This window comes from Clupea harengus, chromosome 14, assembly GCF_900700415.2.
Source record: "Clupea harengus chromosome 14, Ch_v2.0.2, whole genome shotgun sequence".
NCBI lineage: Eukaryota > Metazoa > Chordata > Actinopteri > Clupeiformes > Clupeidae > Clupea > Clupea harengus.
Window position 1 is genome coordinate 25,285,716 of NC_045165.1, and position 22,018 is coordinate 25,307,733.

General features: G+C 46.1%; 2 protein-coding genes across 8 annotated transcripts in view; one reads left to right on the forward strand and one right to left on the reverse strand.

The window, feature by feature from the left end:
* Window positions 1–4,178, forward strand: zbtb24 (zinc finger and BTB domain containing 24). 2 transcript variants are annotated; one of them, XM_012822386.3, is made up of 6 exons: window positions 1–119; window positions 554–1,532; window positions 1,658–1,825; window positions 2,203–2,370; window positions 2,598–2,679; window positions 2,851–4,178. In XM_012822386.3, exons 2-6 carry the CDS (start codon window positions 575–577, stop codon window positions 3,785–3,787), a joined length of 2,313 nt encoding a protein of 770 aa, XP_012677840.2. In that variant the 5' UTR covers window positions 1–119; window positions 554–574; the 3' UTR covers window positions 3,788–4,178. The 2 variants fall into 2 exon arrangements, with proteins under 2 accessions (XP_012677840.2, XP_031436501.1); XM_031580641.1 differs by lacking the exon at window positions 1–119 and adding an exon at window positions 152–335.
* Window positions 4,174–22,018, reverse strand: part of si:ch73-242m19.1 — a 24,785-nt gene continuing 6,940 nt past the window's right edge. For 4 of the 6 annotated variants that reach the window (XM_042709749.1, XM_042709748.1, XM_042709750.1 and 1 more), the window contains 40 exons: window positions 20,833–20,985; window positions 20,622–20,723; window positions 20,302–20,463; window positions 20,074–20,138; window positions 19,670–19,799; window positions 19,255–19,458; window positions 18,770–18,965; window positions 18,227–18,360; window positions 17,787–17,987; window positions 17,480–17,601; window positions 16,976–17,204; window positions 16,571–16,773; window positions 16,262–16,414; window positions 15,930–16,023; window positions 15,707–15,841; window positions 15,385–15,590; window positions 15,115–15,226; window positions 14,925–14,974; window positions 14,578–14,754; window positions 14,096–14,213; window positions 12,030–12,192; window positions 11,501–11,639; window positions 11,107–11,260; window positions 10,570–10,665; window positions 10,158–10,325; window positions 9,759–9,967; window positions 9,375–9,513; window positions 9,068–9,188; window positions 8,856–8,965; window positions 8,457–8,606; window positions 8,019–8,072; window positions 7,534–7,701; window positions 7,165–7,317; window positions 6,747–6,881; window positions 6,417–6,569; window positions 5,727–5,936; window positions 5,170–5,287; window positions 4,929–5,020; window positions 4,676–4,782; window positions 4,174–4,520 (listed from right to left, as the gene is read on the reverse strand). In XM_042709749.1, the coding sequence (XP_042565683.1) occupies window positions 4,445–4,520; window positions 4,676–4,782; window positions 4,929–5,020; window positions 5,170–5,287; window positions 5,727–5,936; window positions 6,417–6,569; window positions 6,747–6,881; window positions 7,165–7,317; window positions 7,534–7,701; window positions 8,019–8,072; window positions 8,457–8,606; window positions 8,856–8,965; window positions 9,068–9,188; window positions 9,375–9,513; window positions 9,759–9,967; window positions 10,158–10,325; window positions 10,570–10,665; window positions 11,107–11,260; window positions 11,501–11,639; window positions 12,030–12,192; window positions 14,096–14,213; window positions 14,578–14,754; window positions 14,925–14,974; window positions 15,115–15,226; window positions 15,385–15,590; window positions 15,707–15,841; window positions 15,930–16,023; window positions 16,262–16,414; window positions 16,571–16,773; window positions 16,976–17,204; window positions 17,480–17,601; window positions 17,787–17,987; window positions 18,227–18,360; window positions 18,770–18,965; window positions 19,255–19,458; window positions 19,670–19,799; window positions 20,074–20,138; window positions 20,302–20,463; window positions 20,622–20,723; window positions 20,833–20,985 (5,661 nt within the window). In that variant the 3' untranslated portion in view covers window positions 4,174–4,444. The remainder of the gene's footprint in view (window positions 4,521–4,675; window positions 4,783–4,928; window positions 5,021–5,169; window positions 5,288–5,726; window positions 5,937–6,416; window positions 6,570–6,746; window positions 6,882–7,164; window positions 7,318–7,533; window positions 7,702–8,018; window positions 8,073–8,456; window positions 8,607–8,855; window positions 8,966–9,067; window positions 9,189–9,374; window positions 9,514–9,758; window positions 9,968–10,157; window positions 10,326–10,569; window positions 10,666–11,106; window positions 11,261–11,500; window positions 11,640–12,029; window positions 12,193–14,095; window positions 14,214–14,577; window positions 14,755–14,924; window positions 14,975–15,114; window positions 15,227–15,384; window positions 15,591–15,706; window positions 15,842–15,929; window positions 16,024–16,261; window positions 16,415–16,570; window positions 16,774–16,975; window positions 17,205–17,479; window positions 17,602–17,786; window positions 17,988–18,226; window positions 18,361–18,769; window positions 18,966–19,254; window positions 19,459–19,669; window positions 19,800–20,073; window positions 20,139–20,301; window positions 20,464–20,621; window positions 20,724–20,832; window positions 20,986–22,018) is intronic. The other 2 variants (XM_042709753.1, XM_042709752.1) reach the window with 2 other exon arrangements.

Genomic DNA, 22,018 nt, shown 5'->3' on the forward strand with positions numbered 1-22,018 from the left:
TGTCACCAGACGATGGCGATATGGTCTCTTCTCTTCTAGAACCCTCCTTCAAATTTTCCGTAGAAGAAAACATCTTATCTCGCGATGGTTGAGTGACGAATGTCAGCTATTTAAAGAAGGTAAGGTCCTGAAAGCTTAATATCTTTATTTACTTTTTTTTGGGTCGAAGACTGGGTAGCTTTCAGTAGATGTGAAATTCAAGTGGGATTAAACAGTCTCTTGTGGTTCAATAGCAAGGAAATAACAGGCTATTCACATCGATGGAAATCTCTTCATAAAATGACATTAGGAAGCCATTGTTTTACGACAAAACATGGCGCTTGGTTTAAAAGAATGTAATGCATACTTCTTTTTATTTTTCAGGGAACTAATAATGCCTGCTTATCTAAGTTATGAGGTTATATACAGGTTACATATCAAGACCCAAAGCCACAATCGTGTATTTAGTTTGTCTTCTATTGTCGTATCTCGTGAATGAATATAGCTATGCACACTGCAGTGACATAAAATGCGTTTTAATGATGATGTTTAACAGCTACCTCTGACTTTATAGGGTTAGTGTTTGCATGGCATAATGTCAGAACAGCAACCTAAGATGGCCTTTCATTCAAAGACACACAAGGACACTATACTGAATAAATTTGACATGCTGAGGAAAAAAGACATTCTTTGTGATATCACCCTCATTGTGGAGCAAGTGCACTTCAAAGCCCACAAAGCCCTACTAGCAGCAAGTAGCGAATACTTTTCCTCCCTGCTGATGGCTGTGGACTCACCCAGCACAGCTCAGGCTGTGTACCAACTGGAAGGCATGGCTGCCCAGGCCTTTGGGGCAGTGCTGGAGTTCATCTACAGTGCTACTGTGTGTGTGGAGCAGAGTGCCGCTGAGCAGCTCCTGAGCACCGCTCGCTTCCTTGGGGTCACTGACCTGCTATGTGCAGATGGCAAAGATGAGGGGGTATGTGCTTCCCCATCAGGATGCAACAGTGACGAACGGGTGCCCATTGGCTTACATCCAGACTCTAATTCAGAGGGGGCATCCAAAAATAGTGAGGAGCCTGGCGGTGAGGCACAGGCACCAGCAATGCGGAAGAGAGGGCGCCCCCGGAAAAACACACATGCGGTTGTCAAGAAAGTGACAGACATAATTGTGAACAACCACATCCCAGCCGAATCCAATCAGGAGTCTGTCCGTGAGGCCAAGACAACAGATGGGCAGGATGGAGGCAGCGACCCTGTGAATGAAGGAGAGGCCACGGAGCGACTGCCTGGGTCACCCGGAGATGACCGCAAAGATCCAGAAGATGCAGATTACATTCCATCCACACGTGGCCTGCGCCACAGCAAGCGTAAGATCAAGCGGCCGGTTAAGTTGAGTGGCTACCGCCTCGGGGATGAGGCCGGCGAGCCAGGGCAGCCTGGGAAGCGAGGCAGGAAGAGGAAGTACCCTGACACAGAGGCTCGTTGTGAAGACTGTGGCAAGGTCTTTAAGAACCATGTGTTCTTGAAGGTACATCAGCGGACCCATACTGGTAAGAGCATGGATGGTTGTGTGTGTGTGTCTGTGTGTATACATCAGATGTATACAATAGTCCTTAATGGACATTTAGATTGAGTAGGTTCAGTGATCCAATGTAAAGTTGTGTCTCTGCTGCAGGTGAGAGGCCCTATGGATGCCATATATGTGGAAAGGACTTCACTCAGAAGCACACCCTCCTGATCCATCAGCAGATGCACACGGGGGAGAAGCCTCACGTCTGCACCATCTGCAAAAAAGCGCTGTCAACCAAACACTCTCTACAGGAACACATGAATTTGCACACAGGTACTCTCTAGCTGTAGCTCGTGCTTCATTATAAATTCATTTGAATCTTTTTGTGTCTTGACATCTGAATCGGTAATCAGGATAAAAAACTAAAAACATGCCCTGGCTTCCTCTACAAGATAAAATCATGGACACAGCTTGATACAGTGTGGTTTTCCCATTTTCTTTGCATTCATTGCACCTCAGTTTTATATTAATTTAGTACAGGAGCATCACTCAAGGGTATAGTTGACAACATACATTTACCATATACTAGGTCAATTTCCTCTCAATTGACGTTTTTCAAACTGTACTTAAAGCAAAAACTAAGCTGACAAGGTATAGATATAGGTATTCCCCCCCCCCCCCCCCATGACACTGACTTACTTCCCCTCCAGAGCAGAAGCTGTTCAGCTGTGACCAGTGTGGACGAAGCTTCACCCAGAAGCGGCAGCTGAAGAGCCACTACAGGATTCATACGGGTCAGTCGCTACCCGAGTGTGCCCACTGCCAGAGACGCTTTCTGGACGCTGCCCAGCTCAAAAAGCACCTGAGAACTCACACAGGTAAATACTAACCAGAATCTTCACCAGGGACAGTTTTAAAAGATGCTGTTTGTTGTCAAAATATAAAAATCTTTGTAGATGTCCATGACCATCTAAGGCATAAGTTCAACATTTAAGAACTTCATGAGGCATAACGCCAAAGTTCTGTGTTTGCAAAGTATTTATACGATCCTCTGCGTTTTGCTGGATCATGTAGTAAACATAGACCTCCATCTCCTCCTTTGTAGGTGAGAAGCCTTTCACATGTGAAATCTGTGGAAAGTGTTTTACAGCTAAAAGCACCCTTCAGACCCACATCAGAATCCACAGGTGAGCAATTTGATTATTCAGATACATACTTACCAACACATGTTTTGGATTCAAGTGTAAAGTCTTACTGAACTCTTAACTGTCCTGCAAAGGGTTGGATCCAGAGTTAAGTGTCAATATTCTCCATCTTCTATTCACATTCTGTTTTGTGGGTCAATCCATTCTGTGCAGGGGGGAGAAGCCGTACGTGTGCAGTGTGTGTGGAAAGTCCTTCTCAGACGCCAGTGCACACAGACGTCATGTGTCCTCACACTCCGGCAAGAAGCCCTTCAGCTGTTCTGTTTGCAGCTTGTCCTTTGCCCGGCCGGACAACCTCAAGGTCCATGCCAAGACCCACAGCAAGGAGTGGCCCCATGACCCCGACACAGCCCCCAGGGAAGGGGTGGTGTTGAGCTCAGGGGTATCGGGCTCGGCCACTGAAGATGTGCGGGGCCTCATCCAGCTGCAGCCCTATCAAGTGCCTGCGGGCGAGCAGCAGGAGATTCAGCTCGTGGTCACGGGCGACGTGGAGAACATCAACTTTGTGCCTGGCCAGGAGTCAGGGATCAGCATCATCACTACGACGACGGAGAGCAATGGAGCGGGCGGCGGGAGTGACCCCCAGGGCCCCCCCAGCCTCACTCTCCTCACCCAGCCGTCGGGGCACCACATGTTGGTAACGCAGGACACGGCTGACCCCGGCGCCCACATCCAGACCATCAGCATGGTGGAGGGCCAGGTGGGCGCTGGGGGTGGCAGCGCCGGGCAGGGCGAGCAGATGCACGTCATCACCCTTACCAAAGAGGCCATGGAGCAGCTGCACCAGCAGGCTCAGGTGCAAAGGCAGCCAGGCAGCCAGGGGGCGCTGCAGCTCCTGCCCCGCACCACCCAGCTCCTGCAGCAGCCCCACGCCAGCCTGCCACAGCTGACCGTGCCCCCGGACACGACCCCCACGCAGGGGGAGAGGGAGAGCCAGGCCATTCACATCAGCAGCCAGGCCGGCCAGCCCATCTGCATCAGCCAGACCAGCCAGCAGATCCCTAGCCACCACATCCAGGGCCAGACCTTCCAGATTCAGGCAGGCAGCGTCTCCTACCTGTACACCACCAGCCTTGCCCCTAACACCTGATCCAGGTGCCTGACCAAGGCGTCTTCCCCAGCGGCAGCATGATCTCACGAAAAGCAAACTGCAAAAGACTGGAAAGTGAAATCCTGTAAAGACCACTGGTGTAGTGTCACTGGTGGTGACTGCAAGTCTTATTTTTTAAAGGGACCTTCTGTGCCTGTTCCAATCAATTTTAATGTCATGCTCATTTTATTATCCTCTTGTTCTTTTTTTATCTGTGTCATTATGTGATGTGAATGTATTCATGAAAGCTCCATGTGGCAAAACTTTGATCTGTCTAGACAGTTGCCATTTCTGTACATGAAAGAATTGAGAGAATGTGTTTTTTAACTGTAAAGATTTATCTTTTAAACAATCAGAGATACTTTGGAAAAGTAAAGAGCCTTCAATCAAAGCCATGATCTCTCTTTAATCAACAATAGGATCACACTACATTTCATTTAACTGAATTTTTTTTTTCAAAATGAAGTGAACTCGTGCCTCCATTTCAAAACAGGTCACACACAACCAATACAATTAACCACGTTTTCATGTTTGTGTCTCATTACCAGCCAGAATGAAATGATAACGATGAAAACAGATGTGTAGTAGATGAGTAATGTGATGCATAGACAGCAGTTTGTGTCCAGACTTCCATCTATGGTCGCTGCAGGTTGAAGATCAGGCGGGTGCTACACCCATCAGGGAGGCTTGGTAACGGCACCTCACAGGGGTCCAGACGCAGTTGAGTGAGACTCTGCCAAAAGGCATTCAGGACATTGATTAATTAGACAAGTGAATGCCCTGCATCACAGCCTGATTGCAATGCAATAACAGGTTGAGCTCACAGATCTCTGATGGCTTCATGCAAACTCATATAGCATGATCCCAGACTGAAGGGTCTGTCCTCACCTGTTTTGACTTTGAGAAGAGCATCTTTGTGTCAGTGTTATTTGTTTGAAATGCTTCTGTGTTGGTGTCCTCCGTGTCATCTCTACTGATGTTTCTGGTAGCCGTACCTGTCACAGGGGACCATAACTCAGTGGGGGCTCTCGTGTCAAACTGCTAATTCTGCCTAGAGCATGTGTGAATGTAGACAAACATCATGAACATGAGCTTTGGGAAGGTTAACAGAGCTAAAGCTTTTGAAGCAACTCAACCCTACCTGATGGAGATCCCCTGGACCTCCTGAGGAAGAGGATGGGGGAGGTCCTAGAGCTTCTGCCTGCTGAGATAGAGCCTTCATGAAGTACCTTCCTAAACAAACACCCCCTATGGTATCACTTCTCTAACACTGTGAAACACACACTCTATCACACACTATCTATACATCAAATGAACATGCAATGTAAGGGTACATGTGATTATTTGATACCAGTTGCTTAAATCTGCAGAGTTGTGATTACCTGGTGTGGAGGTGCACCTGGGGAGAGTGGTCCCCGCACTGACCTGCCTCTGCAGCTGACTGACCAGTTGAAAGGCCTCCTGCTTCAGACCCCTCTCCTGCTGGAGTTTACTCCTCACCTAGAACACACACCATGGTTACTCCTCTCCTAGAACACACCCCAAAATACACACCTCACTTTTCCCAGCCACCACAATTCTTCAACACTGCTCAGCCCTTTTTTGCACAACTCTCAAACTGGTATTTCCACATCACTCTCCACTGACAAAGACAAAATCACAACCATAGCTGGCCTGGCTGTGACAGCATGTGCAGAACATACAGCATTTCAGTCCTGTGTAGGAGCTGTAGCAACCCATGTTCATTTCCCATGTGTGGGTGCATATGTACTGTATGTTTGCACACTTCTATTGCATCCCAGTGCTCTGCTGCAGTTATAGCTGACTATGCCTGTGCCTTGTTCTCTGAGTGTTCATGCTGGTACCCATACATGACATGCATGCGTATGTGTGTGTGTGTGTGTGTGTGTGTGTGTGTGTGTGTGTAGGTACAGCTTACCTGCTGCAGTTCTTTGGTGCTGTGCTGCAGCTGCAGCTGGCTGTGTCTGCGCCCAGTGTGCAGCTGCTCAGTGAGCTCCTTGACGACTCTCTCCCTGTCCTCAGCCTCCTCCTGCAGACGCTGCAGACTGAACGCACCTGAGCTGCGCAGCTGCGTACGCATGCGCGCCTCCTGAGTGCAGCCATGTTCCACCTCCTGCAGACGCTGGCTCTGAGAAGCAGTGGACCACACAGTATTGATCCCACTGTCATTCAAGTACTCACTTTTAGTGCGCACAAAACAGCTTGTACTGTTTGTGTTTCAGTTATTCATTACAAAAAGTGAATTTGTTTCTTTTGAATGTGACTGTCCTGTTTGGCTATTCTACCAGGTGGCTAAGTAGTCAGGTAAGCACAAACACAAACATCCCTTTCTCCCTGAATCCATGGACTGTACATTGTCACCTTGTTACTTGTACTTGTTACCAGTTACCTCCACCACCATGTAGGCACTAGTTTTGCTATTCCTGAGAGGGCAGATGAAAATCTGAGCAAACTGCACATGCACTACCATAACAAGTTCCATCTTGTGCTGGGAGCCTTGCATCCAGCGATGCCTCAAGCAATGTCACTGGGATGCTTCCGCACTCTATCAGGACTCTACCTAAACTCCACTGGACACTTGGGCATCCCTGTTCTCCAGGTAGGCTACCTGTTGGCTGAGCTGCTTCCTGGCGAGGTGGACCTCCCTCTGGCTGTGCTGCATGGCCTCCCTCAGGGCCTCCAGCTCCTGCTGCAGCAGCGCCCCCTGCTGCTCAGATTCCAGCTGCACTTTAACGCCGGCCAGCTGCCGTCGCATCTCCTTCTGCACACACATACAGAACAGATTCACTTACGAGCAGCAGTCAAACATTAAAAGGCATTTTCTCTACAGCAAATAACAATGGTTGAACAACCTAACATATTGTAAAGGTACCCTATAAAAATACATCTCTCCCTTTTATCCTCCTCTACAAGCGATGTCCAGACTCCCCTCAGGTACCTGTTTGGTGCTGATGAGCTCCCGCTGTAGTTTTCCCAGAGCAACAGTTTCTCTCCACTGACCCAGACCCTGCAGTTTCCTCATCAGAGCTCTCTGCTGGGTGTTCTCTATCAGGAGGTCCTGCTGCGCCTCTTTCTACACGCAACAGAGAGGAAGGGCAAAAAGAGCAAATGCATGCTATAGAAAAGGAGCAAAACATGCATACGAAACCTAATTTCAACCTATTATACACACAAAAAAACAATAATAAAATGTCTTTGCAAAATAGTTTTCTTTGTTGTGATAAGAAACACCTCCTGGAAACGACAGCTTTAGCACTGGTGCCAGTGACCATGAGACCTTAGCTCTTGGCCGTGTACATTTCTTGGCTTATGTCAGACTTCAGTACATATCCTGACAGTAGGGATAGTCACCGTACCTGAACCAGAGTCTCAGCTAGATCCTGGGGGTCTTTGGAGGTGCCATACTTCTTCTGTAGCCTGGAGATCCTGTCCACCCCCTCCCTCCGGGCTCTGCTAACCATCTGCAGCACATCCTCTTCCATCTTCTGATGGTAGCCATCCAGTCGTGACTACAGATACGCCACAAGAACTTGATTATGAATACAGAAACTAATCAAGCACACAAGGTCATTATGCTTACATACAGCATGTCCCCTACTAGTAACACATATACCATATACACATATATACTACTATAATGATAACATTTGGGTTTGGGTGCGCATGGTAAGTATGGGTATGCATGCACACATGCATATCTGTGCTTGGGAGTGGAAGGTCCCCACCTTGAGCTGGAGGCAGGTGGTGAAGAGGTGTCGCACCAGTGCGTCGTAATGCTGTCTGTGCTCAAGGCTCAGCTGCTGCTGGAGGATCTTGCGCTCCTCCTCCAGGTGAGCCAGACGAGCCCTCAGGGCCGTCAGCTCCACCATCAGCCCCCGACACAGCCCTGCCGCCTGGGACACAGCACAGGAAACATGGCTCACGTTTTCCTAAGGCTGCAACACACGGTATGGCCCATCTCTACACACACACACACATGTGCACGTGCGCACACACACACAGATTCACACTCAAACACATGAACATATGCTGCACACCTAACTAATAAGAATGTGGATTCAAACCAAAATGAAAAATGATACATCAGAGTATCTTTCAAGCGTAAATGGAGCATTTTCTTACATAACATAGTTCTCAAAGAGTTGTGTGCTGTTAAACAAAGTGTCTATAAGTGAATATCATGGAGCTGTGACTGGCAATACACACACACCTTACTGAGAGGGTCATTTGACTGGATGTGATATTCCTCCAGGCTCTTCACATCCTAATGAACCAGAAATTAATTGTTATGTGCAGAATTAGTACTTACTCAAGTCAAATCTAACCCTTGAGGTAATTTAAGGTTATTTGGGGTTTATTAATAATAACGATTTTAATTGAATTTAATTGAATTGAATTTAATTTAATTTAATAATTTAACTAATAAATGATATATCTCAACCACAGCAGCTCAGCAAAGATATTGTGCAACACATGCCAGATATCTCATATATGGTCCAAGTTTACATATATGATCCCCCTCACCACCACCCCAGTTCCTTGTCCAATAAATGGTGCCACCACTGTTCTTTGCATGGATCCCCTGCATCTTATCAACTGCTGAGAACTGCAGTGGTAAGAATCACAAACCTATTGATCTCATGGCTACCTGTTCCCTTTGGTGGAGCAGCTGAGTCTCCTGCTGCAGGAGATGCTCATAGAACTGCGAGTAGAACAGGAAGTTGCTCCGCTCACGGCCAATCACATCACGCGACAGAGCACCCAAACAGTCCTGCAGATGGGCACTGGACAGCGATACCTGGAGGACCAACTCATCATCATCCTTGTCTGAATCATTATCTCCATCATCACCCATATCTTTACCAACATATTCATCGCCATCATAATCGTCTTCATCATCACCAACTAAATCTCCAACATCGAGGTCATTCAAATCATACTGAATCACTCAATTCACTATCAATTATACTCTGTCACTGTCACCTTTATCTCTGCCAACTTCATCATGATTGCTGCCCTCAGTAGTTTATCAATACTGTGGTTTTACCTGCCCCTCAGAGTCCTGTGCTCCTGACAGCAGCTGATGCACAAAGTTCTCCACGATCAGTGGCCTCTCTGGTGTTGGACAGTGCTTCATGGAACCTGGCTTCCACACATCTAAATACACGCATACAGGTGGAATATTAGATCAGAGCTAGTATATAGAATCTCTAATTTTATCAAATCTCATTTGTACAAGTCCTGATGTGTGTGTGCTACCTGTGGGTAAGGCGGTGTCTTGACGTGCCCTCTCTGACAGCAGCAGGGTCATCTCTTTGGCCATCTTCCATTGCACTGCTTTCATCATGTCACATTCTGTGCTCTCCAGCAGTCTCAACAGCTGGGTCAACACACACACAAATATCTTCATAGAACAATCTTCATTCTGAATTTTTATTTAGTAATGTCATTTAATATAAATTCAATTTTTACTTTTAATAAGGACACTTCGGTGAATGACAGCACAAATACACAGAACACATCACAGATTGATCTACTGTATGATGCAGTGGTTCTTATACCGCACCTCCCAGGTCCTCAGCTCCACCTCCGTGGCGCCAGCAGGGGGCGGCAGAGGCTGCCCATCCACCAGCAGAGCCTCATACTCCCGCTCTGTGCCTAAGTACTGCGCCAGAGCCTTCATACTCGGGTACTGGATCTCCTGTCTGTAATACAGAAACACACACACACACACACAAAAACATGACCATGTACACCTATTTGGGCTAAAATTATTAGCACTCACAGACAAACCCAAAGACACACACTCACATTGTAGTGCTGTTGTGTCAACTGGTGATTACAACCTAATTACAACCTGATGCAGCCCTATCAAAAACAGTACTTTTTATGTTACTTCATCCTGTAAGCAATGGCACACTGTGTCACACAGAGCAGAGCTGTTATGCACCTGTAGAGCGTGGTGAAGTGCTGGTAGAGAGTAGGGCTGTGGATCTGCTGGACACCCAGCCTGTGGCAGCCCCAGCTCTCCTTCACTGTTTCCAGCTGCTTCCACAGCAGCAAGAACCCTCTCTGCTGCTCCAGGCCAAAGGTAGGGTCTTTCTGTCTCTTCACAGAGCAGTCTCCATCACCCTCAGCAACAGCACATTCTTCAGGCACCTACAGAGAAAAGTTGGTTTTGTATTTCAAACACATTTCTGGGTAAGAAGAACTATGTCAGAAATATAAGACCAACAATGTTTTCACACCCAAGTCCTATTGTGTAGAACATTACACCAGTATGTCCTATAGCCCTTATGGTGAATACTTGTACTCTAAGGGACGTACAGAACGATGGGTACTCATTTACCTGAGTTAAAATGTTTTGCATAGCATCAGTACCCAGTTCCGTCATCTCCAGCTCGAGAGGCCACGCCTCCTGCCTACTGCTCAGCACCTCCTCCAGCAGCAGAGACACGCCCAGCAGCTCTCCATTGGCCACCTGCCGGCTGCTCTCATTCAACCCGCTCAAACACAGCTGGTAGGGGAAATAGCAGAGACAAACAGTCAACCAATGATGAAGAAGGGTTCAGACCAATGTCAAACAGCTGGATAACAGCATCAATTGAGACCCCCCAACTCTCGTGTTAGAGGATACGTGTTAGAGGACCCAAGTTAGTCCAAATACAGCAGAATACTGTAATGGATGTGGTGTATCAAAAATAGGGCAGAAGACAACAGAGATAATCCAAACAAACCATCATACTACAAATGCACCATACCTGCATGCTGAACTCAATGGATGGAACGTCCCAAACATCTAATGGATGAAGACCATGGCACAACACAAACCATCTCCATGGGAACAGTCTTTGTGCCTGCAACAGAACCACTACACTGTGGGCTCATTCCCATTCATAAGACTTAGCTTTATATACCTGTGAATGTAACCTGCACCTTGGTACAGACATAAGATCAGACACTGACCTGGGGTCAGGCAGTATCCCCCTGACATTAGGCCATTTTTAAAAACTGGCCTAAAAACCTTTTTATTCAGGAAGGCGTTTTTGACTTTGTGATAAATCACTGTCAGCTATTTATTTTGTGTTTCTGTTCATTCACTGTTTTCTATTATGCTTATGTTTACTAGTTTTATTATTATAGTTTGTTGTTATTACTATGTTTTCAACTATGTTTTTACTATGTACTGGCTCTGTGGCACTCTGAGATTCTTTTGAATGAAAAGTGCGCTACAAATAAAATGCATTATTATTATTATTATTATTATTATTATTATTATTATTATAAACATAACTCACCTGAGGGCTGTGTGGCTCCAGAGGCTGGGGCAGAGGCAGCTGGTAGCTCTGGTCACTTCCTCTCAAGCTGTCACTCAAGAGGGGGAGGGCGTGTCCCATGTTGTCATTCACTGTATGACAAGCAGCAGTGTTGCCAGTGGACAGGAAGGTTTTTCTTAAAGAGGCAGATCAAATTACTTGTAGGGATGAAGTAGGGATACACAAGCAGCAGTATAAAGTACATTTGCACGTGAAAGGTTTACAATACTCAAACAGGAGTATTTTAACATGAACCAAACACTTTATCCAACCTTAAAGAGACAGTTTTGTTTTGTTGAGTTAAGTCCCGGCACAGAAAGGTAAAATACAGTTTGTATCAGGTGATGCTGTCTACAGTTTAGATCCTCTGGGTTACCTGACCATGCGACGCGTGGCTGCATCAAAGAGCAGGAAGAGCACCTGTCTGCGCAGCTGGAGCAGATACCCTACGGCCTTCGGGTTGCGGGGGTCACAGAGAGAGTCCACCTGTTGCTGAATATCCCAGAGCTCAGCACCTTAAGAGCACATCAACACTACAGCGCTGAGACCCGCGCCCCTCAGCATAAACAGACTCTATAACACAGAGTACATCTGAAATGACATCAGGCCAAATCCCAGCTCACATCAGAAGCTTTGACACACTCTAAGATTAATGCCAAAAACATGCAGTCTGTCATCCAGTTTCAGTTCTATTCTATGAATTTGCCAGTTGCCATTTGCAGTCATGTACACAGTCAGTGATCTCTTTCTAGAAACCTGGTTTGTATACTGTATACACACAGAATGAACGTCAAGCGATGCAGATATCAGCTGTACAGATATCAACTAAACAAACTTGACCAGAGCTTTGCAGGTATAATGAGTGCTCTTTGAGTGAAAGGGAGAGGGGTGGTGAGCAGACATACTGATGCTCTCTGTGCCTCCCCAGCCTGCTGTCAGGGTGTGTTGGCTGCTGGAGCTGAGTGGAGCGGCGCTGTTCCCCAGGCGGGCAAAGCTGATGTTGTAACACACAATGCCATGAAGAGCAGATGCCATGTCCAATGCGTGCTGAAGTGCCCTGTGGCATGCCTGGAAGACACACATGCACATCAAAAATACACAAACACAGAGATACAAATACACACTGAAACTTAGTTTCTCATGCACATACAGTATACAGTGCCCTCCACAATTATTGGCACCCCTAGTGAATATGAGCAAAACAGGCTATAAAAAAATATGTCTTTGCTGTTTATCCTCTTGGTCTTTCACTAAAAATATTCACAAAAATCGTACCTTTTCATTGAAGTAAAACTATTGAAAGAAAAAAAAACTGTTGACCTTAAATAAATATTTTTCCCCAAAACATGTGTGCCACAATTATTGGCACCCCTTAATTTAATGTTTTGTGCAGCCTCCCTTTGCCAAGATAACAGCTCTGAGTCTTTTCCTATAATGCGTGATGAGGTTGGTGAACACATGGCACGGGATCTGAGACCATTCCTACATACAGTATCTCTCCAGATCCTTCAGATTCTGAGGTCAACGTTTTTAGACTCGGCTTCAGCTCATCCCACAGATTTTCTATGGGATTTAGGTAGGGGGACTGTGATGGCCATGGCAAAACCTGTATTCTGCGGTCGGTGAACCATTTTTATGTTGATTTTGAGGTGTGCTTCGGATCATTGACCTGCTGGAAGGTCCAACCACAGCCCATTTTAAGCTTACTGGAGGGGGCTGTTAGGTTTTCATTTAATATCTGCTGGTATTTGATGGAGTCCATGATACCATGTATCCTAACAAGATGTCCAGGGCCTTTGGAAGAAAAACAGCCCCACAACATCAAAGATCCGCCACCATACTTCACATTGGGTATGGGGGTCTTTTCTGTATGGCTATCTTTCTGTCTACACCAAACCCACCTTTGATGTTTGTTGCCAAAAAGCTTTATTTTGGTCTCATCTGACCATATAACTCGCCCCATTGAAAGTCTGACTTACATTAGGCAAACTGTAGGCGCTTTAGTTTGTAGTTGATTGACAGCAGAGGCTTTTTTCTGGCAACCTTCCAAAACAACTTGTGGTGATGTAGGTGGCGTCTGATGGTAGTTTTGGAGACTTTCTGACCCCAAGACTCAACTCACCTCTACAATTCTCCAGCTGTGATCCTTAGAGATTATTTTGCCAGTCGAACCATCCTCCTCACGGTGCGTGGGGTCAATGTACACACACGTCCTCTTCCAGGCTGATTCTTAACATCTCCTGTCGCTTTAAACTTCTTAATTATTTCCATGATAGTGGAAATGGGTATTTTCAACTCTTTAGAGATTTTCTTGTGTCCATTTCTTGATTTGTGCAGCTCCACAACTTTCCGTCACACATCGTCACTGTGTTCTTGGGTCTTTCCCATAGTGATGAATGACTAATGGAATTTGGCCTGTGTCACCTCATATTTGTACGCCAGTGGAACAGGAAGTCATGGTTGACCTCTTAAGAGTTCCTTATCAAACAGGTGAACTTAAAAATGTAAAACATGACTGGAAATATACTTCAGTTATATTTTAATTATAAGATTTGTCTAGGGTGCCAATAATTGTGGCACACATGTTTTGGGGAAAAATATTTATTTAAGGTCAACAGTTTTTTTTTCGTTCAATAATTTTACTTCAATGAAAAGGTACGATTTTTGTGAATATTTTGAGTGAAAGACCAAGAGGATAAACAGCAAAGACATATTTTTCTATAGCCTGTTTTGCTCATATTCACTAGGGGTGCCAATAATTGTGGAGGGCACTGTATATATTCATTATATATAAAAATGGGATATTCTTAACAGTATGTATTGAATGAGAGCATGAGCATGGGATTCTAATCGCGGGAGTGATCAGTGTGTATTTGTAGAGACTGTGATGTGTACTGTGTTTTGCATGTTGAAAGTGTACGTGTGTTTTGGATGCAAATTATGGTCAGGTGCATATATGATTGCAGCCCACCATCTCGTCCAAGCCTCGGAACATGAGCAGTGTCTCTGTGTAGTGTGGCAGGAACCACAGGTTGAGGAGTACAGTTCCATCTGCTGACAACAGAGCTCTGGGACGCTGCTGGAATTCCCTGGTATGGTATGACACACACACACACACACACACTATCTCTAGAGGCTCTCACAGCTGATGTCTTAAGTCTTATGGTTAAGGTTACAAACTAAAAGTCATGCCAAAGTGAAACAGTAGTTAAAGCCTGAAAAGAAGTTCCTGTTTACTAGCATGCAACTTAACCTGGTCCTTTCACTTCGTAATACATTATATAACTACAATCAATCCCTTTCTGGAGCATCAACTCAACCCTTTGAGTGAAGTTATCTCACAAGTTGTAAGATCTAGAATTACATTGGAGCAAGTAAAATAAAACACCAAAATAGATGAGATAAATAAAGACAAATCTTGTGTATGTATTGTAACTCCAGACTAATGCCTACCTGGGGTCTGTTCTGAGTGCCTTCTCTGAGTCCTGGTTTGATTTGGCTTCATTGGGTCTACCAATCATGAAGTGTTTTTCGCAGATGGTGGGAAAGTCTTGCAGAAGTAACGTTAGGCTGTGGTACAGAGCAATTATCTGTGCTCTGACACAGCACAGAGACATGCTATTACTGAACCTGCAGGGTGTGTGCAAAAACAAAGACGTTGTCATTAACACACATCTTAGTAACAGGAACATTCATTTAAAAGGTTTTTAGGCAAGATGCCAGGCTTTCATCATGTCTCCCTCTTCCAGCTCCTGGCCTCCTGAAGAAGCCCCAGAGTCCAGAAGCTGAAGCTTACTCACTTTGAACAGAACTCCAGGATCAGCTTCCTCTTGGTCTTTGCTGCTTCATCCTGTGGAGAAGTCTGAGTTGTAAGCTCTTAGTCAGTCCTGATTATAGATCACTATCAGTGTAAAGGATAGCTAGTTTCAGCTTCAAGCTGCTTTAAAGTGATGTGGTGAGTTCAGCTCTGCCTCAGGTACTGTTACTAACTGGGTTCTGCATGAGGGATCCTGTAGCCTCTCTCTGCTTGATGAAGGCATTCAGCATCTCATCTCGTGGCCTTGTCTTCTCCAGCTGGATAGACACAAATGACTCTGCAAGTCTAAATAAATGATCATGCACACACACATACACAGAGGGAGAGAGAGAGAGAGAGAGAGAGAGAAAGAGAGAGAAAGCAATCAGTCAGTTACTGTAAGGGTGAGGCACAGAAAACCCATTCAGATCCTTATTTCCACTGCTATTGTAGATTCCTCTGACCTGTGCCTGGAGTCTGATGCATGACCTCTGAGTCCCTTACTTGAGGGGGCCCTTTCCTGAGGGCCTCTGAGTCCCTTACTGGAGGGGGCCCTTTCCTGAGGGCCTCTGAGTCCCTTACTGGAGGGGGCCCTTTCCTGAGGGCCTCTGAGTCCCTTACTGGAGGGGGCCCTTTCCTGAGGGCCTCTGCTCTCACACTGAATCTGCATCTGAAGGGGAAGGAAGATACTAATTTCATTCCACCACAAATATAGACACATACGACCACGGGATTCCTGAAGCCTGCCAATGTGGTGGGTGTAAATATAGTTCGAGAAAAGCCTACCTCCTGTGATCCTGCAGCAACTTCTGCCCAGTAGCATAGGGAGGCTTGCTTGACAGCGCTAATTAAGGCATTCTTTTGTGTTACCTGGCATGCCAGGGTCACCTGAAGGTTTTCAATGCCTGACCCATTCAGGAGCTGTGAAAATGGCAGTTAAAATGATGCACAATTGTCACACGTAACATATATTTGCATCCATACATCCATACACAGATATCTTACTCACTTGTATGACTGCTTCCTGGGTGTGGAAGCTGAATTTACCAATGTGGTTGACATCAAGCTCCTGAATGGCCAGAGGCAGACTGGAGGGGGCATATCTGCCAGGGGGATAGGAGAGTTTGCATCAGGTGGGCACCAAAACTACATTTACTGTAGAGTGGAACTCTAATGACTAAAACTAATGATCCAGTGTTTCTTCTGTTCTGAATCAAATTGAGAATGGTCAGTGTAAGGTGTCAGATGGGTTGTCTGCCCTGGTCTCTTTTCCCCCTGCCCCTCTGTTAGCTAAACTTGGGTGGACTAAATGAAATGCTAAAACCAAAAGCTGAGCAGCACCTGTCCACACTGGTGCTGTCCTCCAGTAGCGCGGTGATGAACATGGGGCCCTGTTCTGCCACATCCTTCAGCACAGCAAACTCAAACTGAACTGGTCGCAAATGCAGGTGGAAATCATCAAAGCCCAGTTCCAGAGCTAAAGCTTTGTATAACCTTCAAATACACAGAGAAACAGTTCCCTTCAAGGTTTCTTTCACCTAGAGTTTGAAAATGCAGTAGTTGCTGTTTCTATTTTAAAGATACAACTGTTGAGATAAAGTAAAAAAGATGTATGAATCTGTTATGTTGCTATGGTTATGTTGTCTTAACTGTGCAAGATGCTCGCTCTCAACAGTAGCTTCTAGCAGCCGATGGCGTATGGTGACCAGCTCCAGAAGCTTAGAAAACGTCTCAACACCAAGAAGCTGTCTGTCCCTCTCAGACCTTATCTCACTGTCTTCTGCTGACCTCAAAACAGTCAGACCCACATCCCTCACCAGTAGGGGGTCCTCAAAATACACTCCTGAAAACAACTGAGACAAAAAGGACAAAAGATACAAATCTATTTATGATACATTTATTTTTTTCTGTCAGTTATTATTAAATTATTGAAAGTTATTCACTGCTGTGTGTGTGTTTACCAACAACATTCCTGAACACTATGAATACAAAGGGACTTGCAGAAGACATGCAGAACCTCTGAGTGCAAATTTCTGTGTGCTTAAACCTACGTACATCCTTCTGGATCTGAGGACTGTAGGAGGCCCCGAGTGGAGCCTGGGTGTGCCAGTAGCGCAGTGCCTGCTTCAGCAGCCTCTGTTCCAGGGCCACTCGCTCTGGAGCTCCCTTGGCTCCATGCAGCTGACAAAGATCAGCATGGGCCTTTCCCAGAGCCTGGTACACCTGCCGGGCTTGGCAGAGAGAGGGGTGGACCTCCAGCAGGAAAACACTCTTAAGGGCAGGACTGTAACCACGGACACATACGCAAACACACATACATACATACATACACACACATATATACACACACACACACACACACACACACACACACACACACACACACACACACACACACACACACACACACACAGACAAACAGCAACCATGACAAGGGATAATAAGCTTGAAGCATAAACATCACTACCCTCTTTGTCATTGCTACCAGGATGTAAATTGTACCTGACAGACACACACTTTGATTACTTTGGAGCATCACTGTACAAGTCAAGTACGAACCTGCCTCCACAAAGGGTGACCAGCTGTTTGGGGGTATAGTTTGGGGGCAGGCCAAACCCCAGAGTGGCTACCCTCTCCTCCTTTCTCCACACACGCTGGAGGTATCGGCGCTGCTCGTCAATCTGACAAGAAGCACACAAACATGAGCTGGGCAAAACTTGTCTGGTCAAGCACATATCCCTGATAGGTACCCCTACACAACGCCAATCTTATTCTGAACACATTATTTGAATATTGGAGCACATTTCAGAACACAAAAGTGACCAAAAACAAATAAGAACTACCACTACCACCAAGGGTCCCTCACCTGGTGGTCCAGGACCTGTTTGATGAGCTGCTGGTGTGTCTGCAGACAGACCAGCTCCTCCTGGTAGGCCTGCACGCAGTACAGGGCTGTGGGGTCCAGCTGAGGCCGGCGGTGGATGATGTCTGTGATGACTTGGGCCATGGCAACCCTCTCCTCTGAGTCTGTTACGTGTTGGTATGCCTCAAAGTAGCAGTTAAGCAGCTGAACACACACAGACACACACACACACAAACACACACACACACACACACACACACACACACACACGCACAAAGAGTTGCATTACAGTTGAGCACCAAACAGCTACAGATATTACGATCCAAAGCCGGTCTGTTCTGTATTGTCTTTGTTTATTGCCACTTGGCTGAGCAATCACAAACCTGACTAGATGCACAATAAGAGAATATTGACAGAGATCACTTCCTCCAACAGCTGAGTACCTGCATCTTGTTCTCTATAAAAGCCGCCTCACACGTCCACAGGTCCAACAACACAGCCTGGCGATCCACGTCCATCCCAGCCCAAGAGTTCTGGTCTGGCTTAGACTGACCCCATGCCTCTGACACGTACCTCTCTGAGCGGGTAGAGAGATTACATGACACAGTCAGGCAGTCACCCTTAAATCCTCATTGAGAAAAGCTATCATTATGCACAAAAGAACAAAAACATGTGAAATCTATGATAATGACTTAAAATAAAACATTTACAACAAACAACACGTCTTAAGCAGCTGTCTGAGGTACTTCATTAAGCGTAATCCAGGATTAGTGTGTGGCAATTTCGTTGTTTAAAATTCTACAAATGCTGAAACTAAAAGTAAACAGATTTCCAAACCTCCATAATCCGTCATTTGAGCTGCATTTTCAATTAACAGACTTGTCAGATATCCACTCCCTTTCCAAATCTACAGTTACACATCACCTACCAGGTGACTGAATACATTCTGAATGGCTTCATTATGTCGATGAGTAAGTCTTTCCTACCTGTGCTCCAGGTCTGGGTGTAGTATGAGGCCATGAGGAGGAGAGTGTGCTCCAGCTCCTCCAGGTCTCTCAGGGCTGCGCTGTACACCACAAACAGACCCCTCTGGTCCTGCGTGCACACATGCCTCCCCTCTCCACTGTAGTAGTCATGGTGGTTATCCACCTCTGGGAACTCCATGAACTCGGAGCAGTGGACCTGTACACACACACACACACACACACACACACACAAACACACACACACACACACACACACACACACACACACACACACACACACACAGACGCACACACACAAAAACACACACACAAAAACACACACAAACACACACACAGGGTGAGATGCCTGTCATCCACATCCATCAGAAGCTGCACCAATCTGACCCTGCGACGGCACACCCTTTTCTCTGAGATGTGAAACAAACATTGGATCTCAGCCCTTATCCTCATGACTGAGTGTTTGTGCATTTGCTACCGTGTCTCACCTGGTAGTCAGTGGGTGTGCTGTAGATCTGGTGATGGGACCCAATACCACCTTTGGCCCCCGCGTCCCTCCTGACCGCACTCATCCACCCCCACTCCTCCTTTCTGTTCTTCAGCTCTCCTCCCTCCATCACCACACCTGCTGTGTCAAAGGTGAGTGTTCTCTCCACAGATCGCATGTAGTTCAGCATGTTCAGGCATGCATTCTGTAACCAGCAAGGGAACAGAAAAGTTAAACTAAGATTATCATTAAGTCATCTAGTTTCCAAATGAAACCTTTCCCAATATCCCTTAGTTGGCAATGGGGATCTTAAAAGCTGAAAAGTACTTTGACAGTTGAAACAGTCAAAAACTAGGTAAAAGATCTTTCGGCTGCAGCAATCACACGTCCTCTTGAGTCAGTACTGCTCCCTTCACCTGTAGCTCCCGCATCCTGAGGTAACGTAGGTATACCAGGGAGAGGTAGGCCCCTCTTGACTCCGCTGAGTCGACACCTCCGTCCCCGAAGAACTCCTCAAGTCCCAGGAGCTCAGTGCTGCTGCCAAGCCTATAGTGAAGGACAGCCAAATGGAGAACAGATTGACAACGAGTAGGTGTCCAATCCTAAAGTTACATGTTACATACATACAAGGACGAAGCAAATACACAACACTGCATTCAAATAGTCTTCACCACTAGAATGTGGACCTTGTTCCAAAATTAACTGAGAATGAAAAAGTTCCAAAAATGGTATTTGTTTATCTTGCACAATTCTAAGGACAATATATCCTACACAAAAAGTCATAACAAGACCAAAAATGTGTATGTAACTTTACCCATACCTTGGCTTCTTTAATCCTTGTTTGTTTTTTTGCAGAGATAACCCACCATGTTTACCCATGGAATCCTGATGGACAGATAATTGTTCTTTAATAAATGTGACAATTTAACAAGCCAAGACTCAAACCTGCATAGATACATGCAGAGAATTATGTTTAAATTCACTATAATCTTATAATAACTATAACTATAATCATAAACTGCTCAGGCCACATCAGTAATTAGTCTACCTGAGAAGTAAGAGCAGAATTGTACAGACTGGTCCATATCTGTGAAGCACTCTTTCCTCCTGTGGACCTTGGGTCCAGTGTGAAAGGTTCCACACTTTCAGGCTTCACCACAGAAGAAGTATGCTGCCTCAAAGCCTCCATAGCTTTGTCAGGATCTGACAACTAGGTTTTGAAAATGTTTTCAGCAAAAAAGACAGGGGAAAGAAATCTGATTTGAAACAGAAACTGTTCAAAGAAACTCTAGAACATTACCCTGCAATGATGCAGCTGGACCACCTTGTGACATTTTAGCCACCGCTATTAAATCAGTATCAGCATACCTGACAACACTTGGACAGATTCTGTAGAAGCTCATCCAATGAGTTCTGCTCCTTCAGCTTAGTGATGAACTTTTGCTGCCAGGGGTCAAGCTTGGGCTTAATCTGTTCACAATAAAAAAAACAACTTGGATTTGAAATGACAACATGTAGGGGATATATTGTATGAAGCAGATGAGGTGGACCTGAGACCCAACTGTAGCGTGTGTCTCACCTGAATGAAGGGAACCCAATTGGCCTCCTTCCTCAGGGCCGCCCCGGAGCCCTTCCTCCCCAGCTGCCTCTCCACTGCCTCAGTGCTTCCGTACTGGACCAGGGCCCTCGCCTCCTCCTGCTTCTGGAAGATCACCCGGAACTCCTGTGACACCTACCGCAGAATCACCACCATCACACCACCGATATATAGCTGCATCTTCAGTTCATTTCAATACAATTTCAATAAAGGAAGATGGACATCCACCTGCAGTGGGTGTGGGAGGGCGCCAGCATCCATCACCAACTACAAGACCATCAAACACACGACTGTCGCACTGACACCTTGCTGGCAGAGGAACTTAACTGGTTTTTTTTTGCTCGCTATGAGGTGAAAGCAGTGGAGACAAACATGTCACCTCCACCAGCCTCCAACAGCCACATGGTGACTGTGCAAGAGCATGATGTGGGGCAGCTACACCTCACAGAGCGGTGAACCCGAGGAAAGCTGCCAGCCCTGATGGTGTGACAGGAAGGGTGCTGAAGGAATGTTCAGACCAGCTCTCAGAGGTCTTCACCAAGATCTTCAACCTGTCCCTGTCTAGATCAGCCATCCCACCTTGCCTGAAGTCTGCCACAATCATTCCACTGCCAAAAAAGATTGTCATCAGCCGCCTCAATAACTACCGTCCGGTCATACTTACACCGGTCATTACGAAGTGCTTCGAGAGGCTAGTCCAGCAGCACATCAAAGCCAGCCTTCCACCCACCATCATCCCACACTAGTTTGCCTACAGAGCGAATAGGTCTACAGAAGATGCCATCGCCACTGCTCCTCACACCACGCTGACCTACCTCGAACACCAGGGGAGCTACAGTATGTGAGGCTGCTCTTCACAGGCTTCAGCTCTGCCTTTAACGCCGTCATCCTAGGCAGATTATTAAACTCACTGACTTTCCCATCCCACCTGGCACTGGATCAAGGACTTTCTGACTAACCACCCACAACCTCTCCTACACCCTTACACTCAGCATCGGTGCCCCACAGGGCTGTGTGTTTAGCCCCCTTCTCTACGCCCTCTACACACACAACTGTGCCCCCACCCACTTCAGCAACATCCTTAAATTTGAGGATGACAAGACTGTGGTTCAAGTCCAAAGACTGGCAACGTGGTGTTCGGAGAATAATCTCATCTTCAGGTCCATCA

Bases quoted from the DNA above. Each gene is read 5' to 3' on its own strand.
- zbtb24 (XM_012822386.3), top strand. From the start codon at position 575: ATGTCAGAACAGCAACCTAAGATGGCCTTTCATTCAAAGACACACAAG. The intron at 1,826-2,202 runs GTACTCTCTAGC...CTTCCCCTCCAG, and splicing joins ACACATGAATTTGCACACAG to AGCAGAAGCTGTTCAGCTGT. The intron at 2,680-2,850 runs GTGAGCAATTTG...CATTCTGTGCAG, and splicing joins ACCCACATCAGAATCCACAG to GGGGGAGAAGCCGTACGTGT.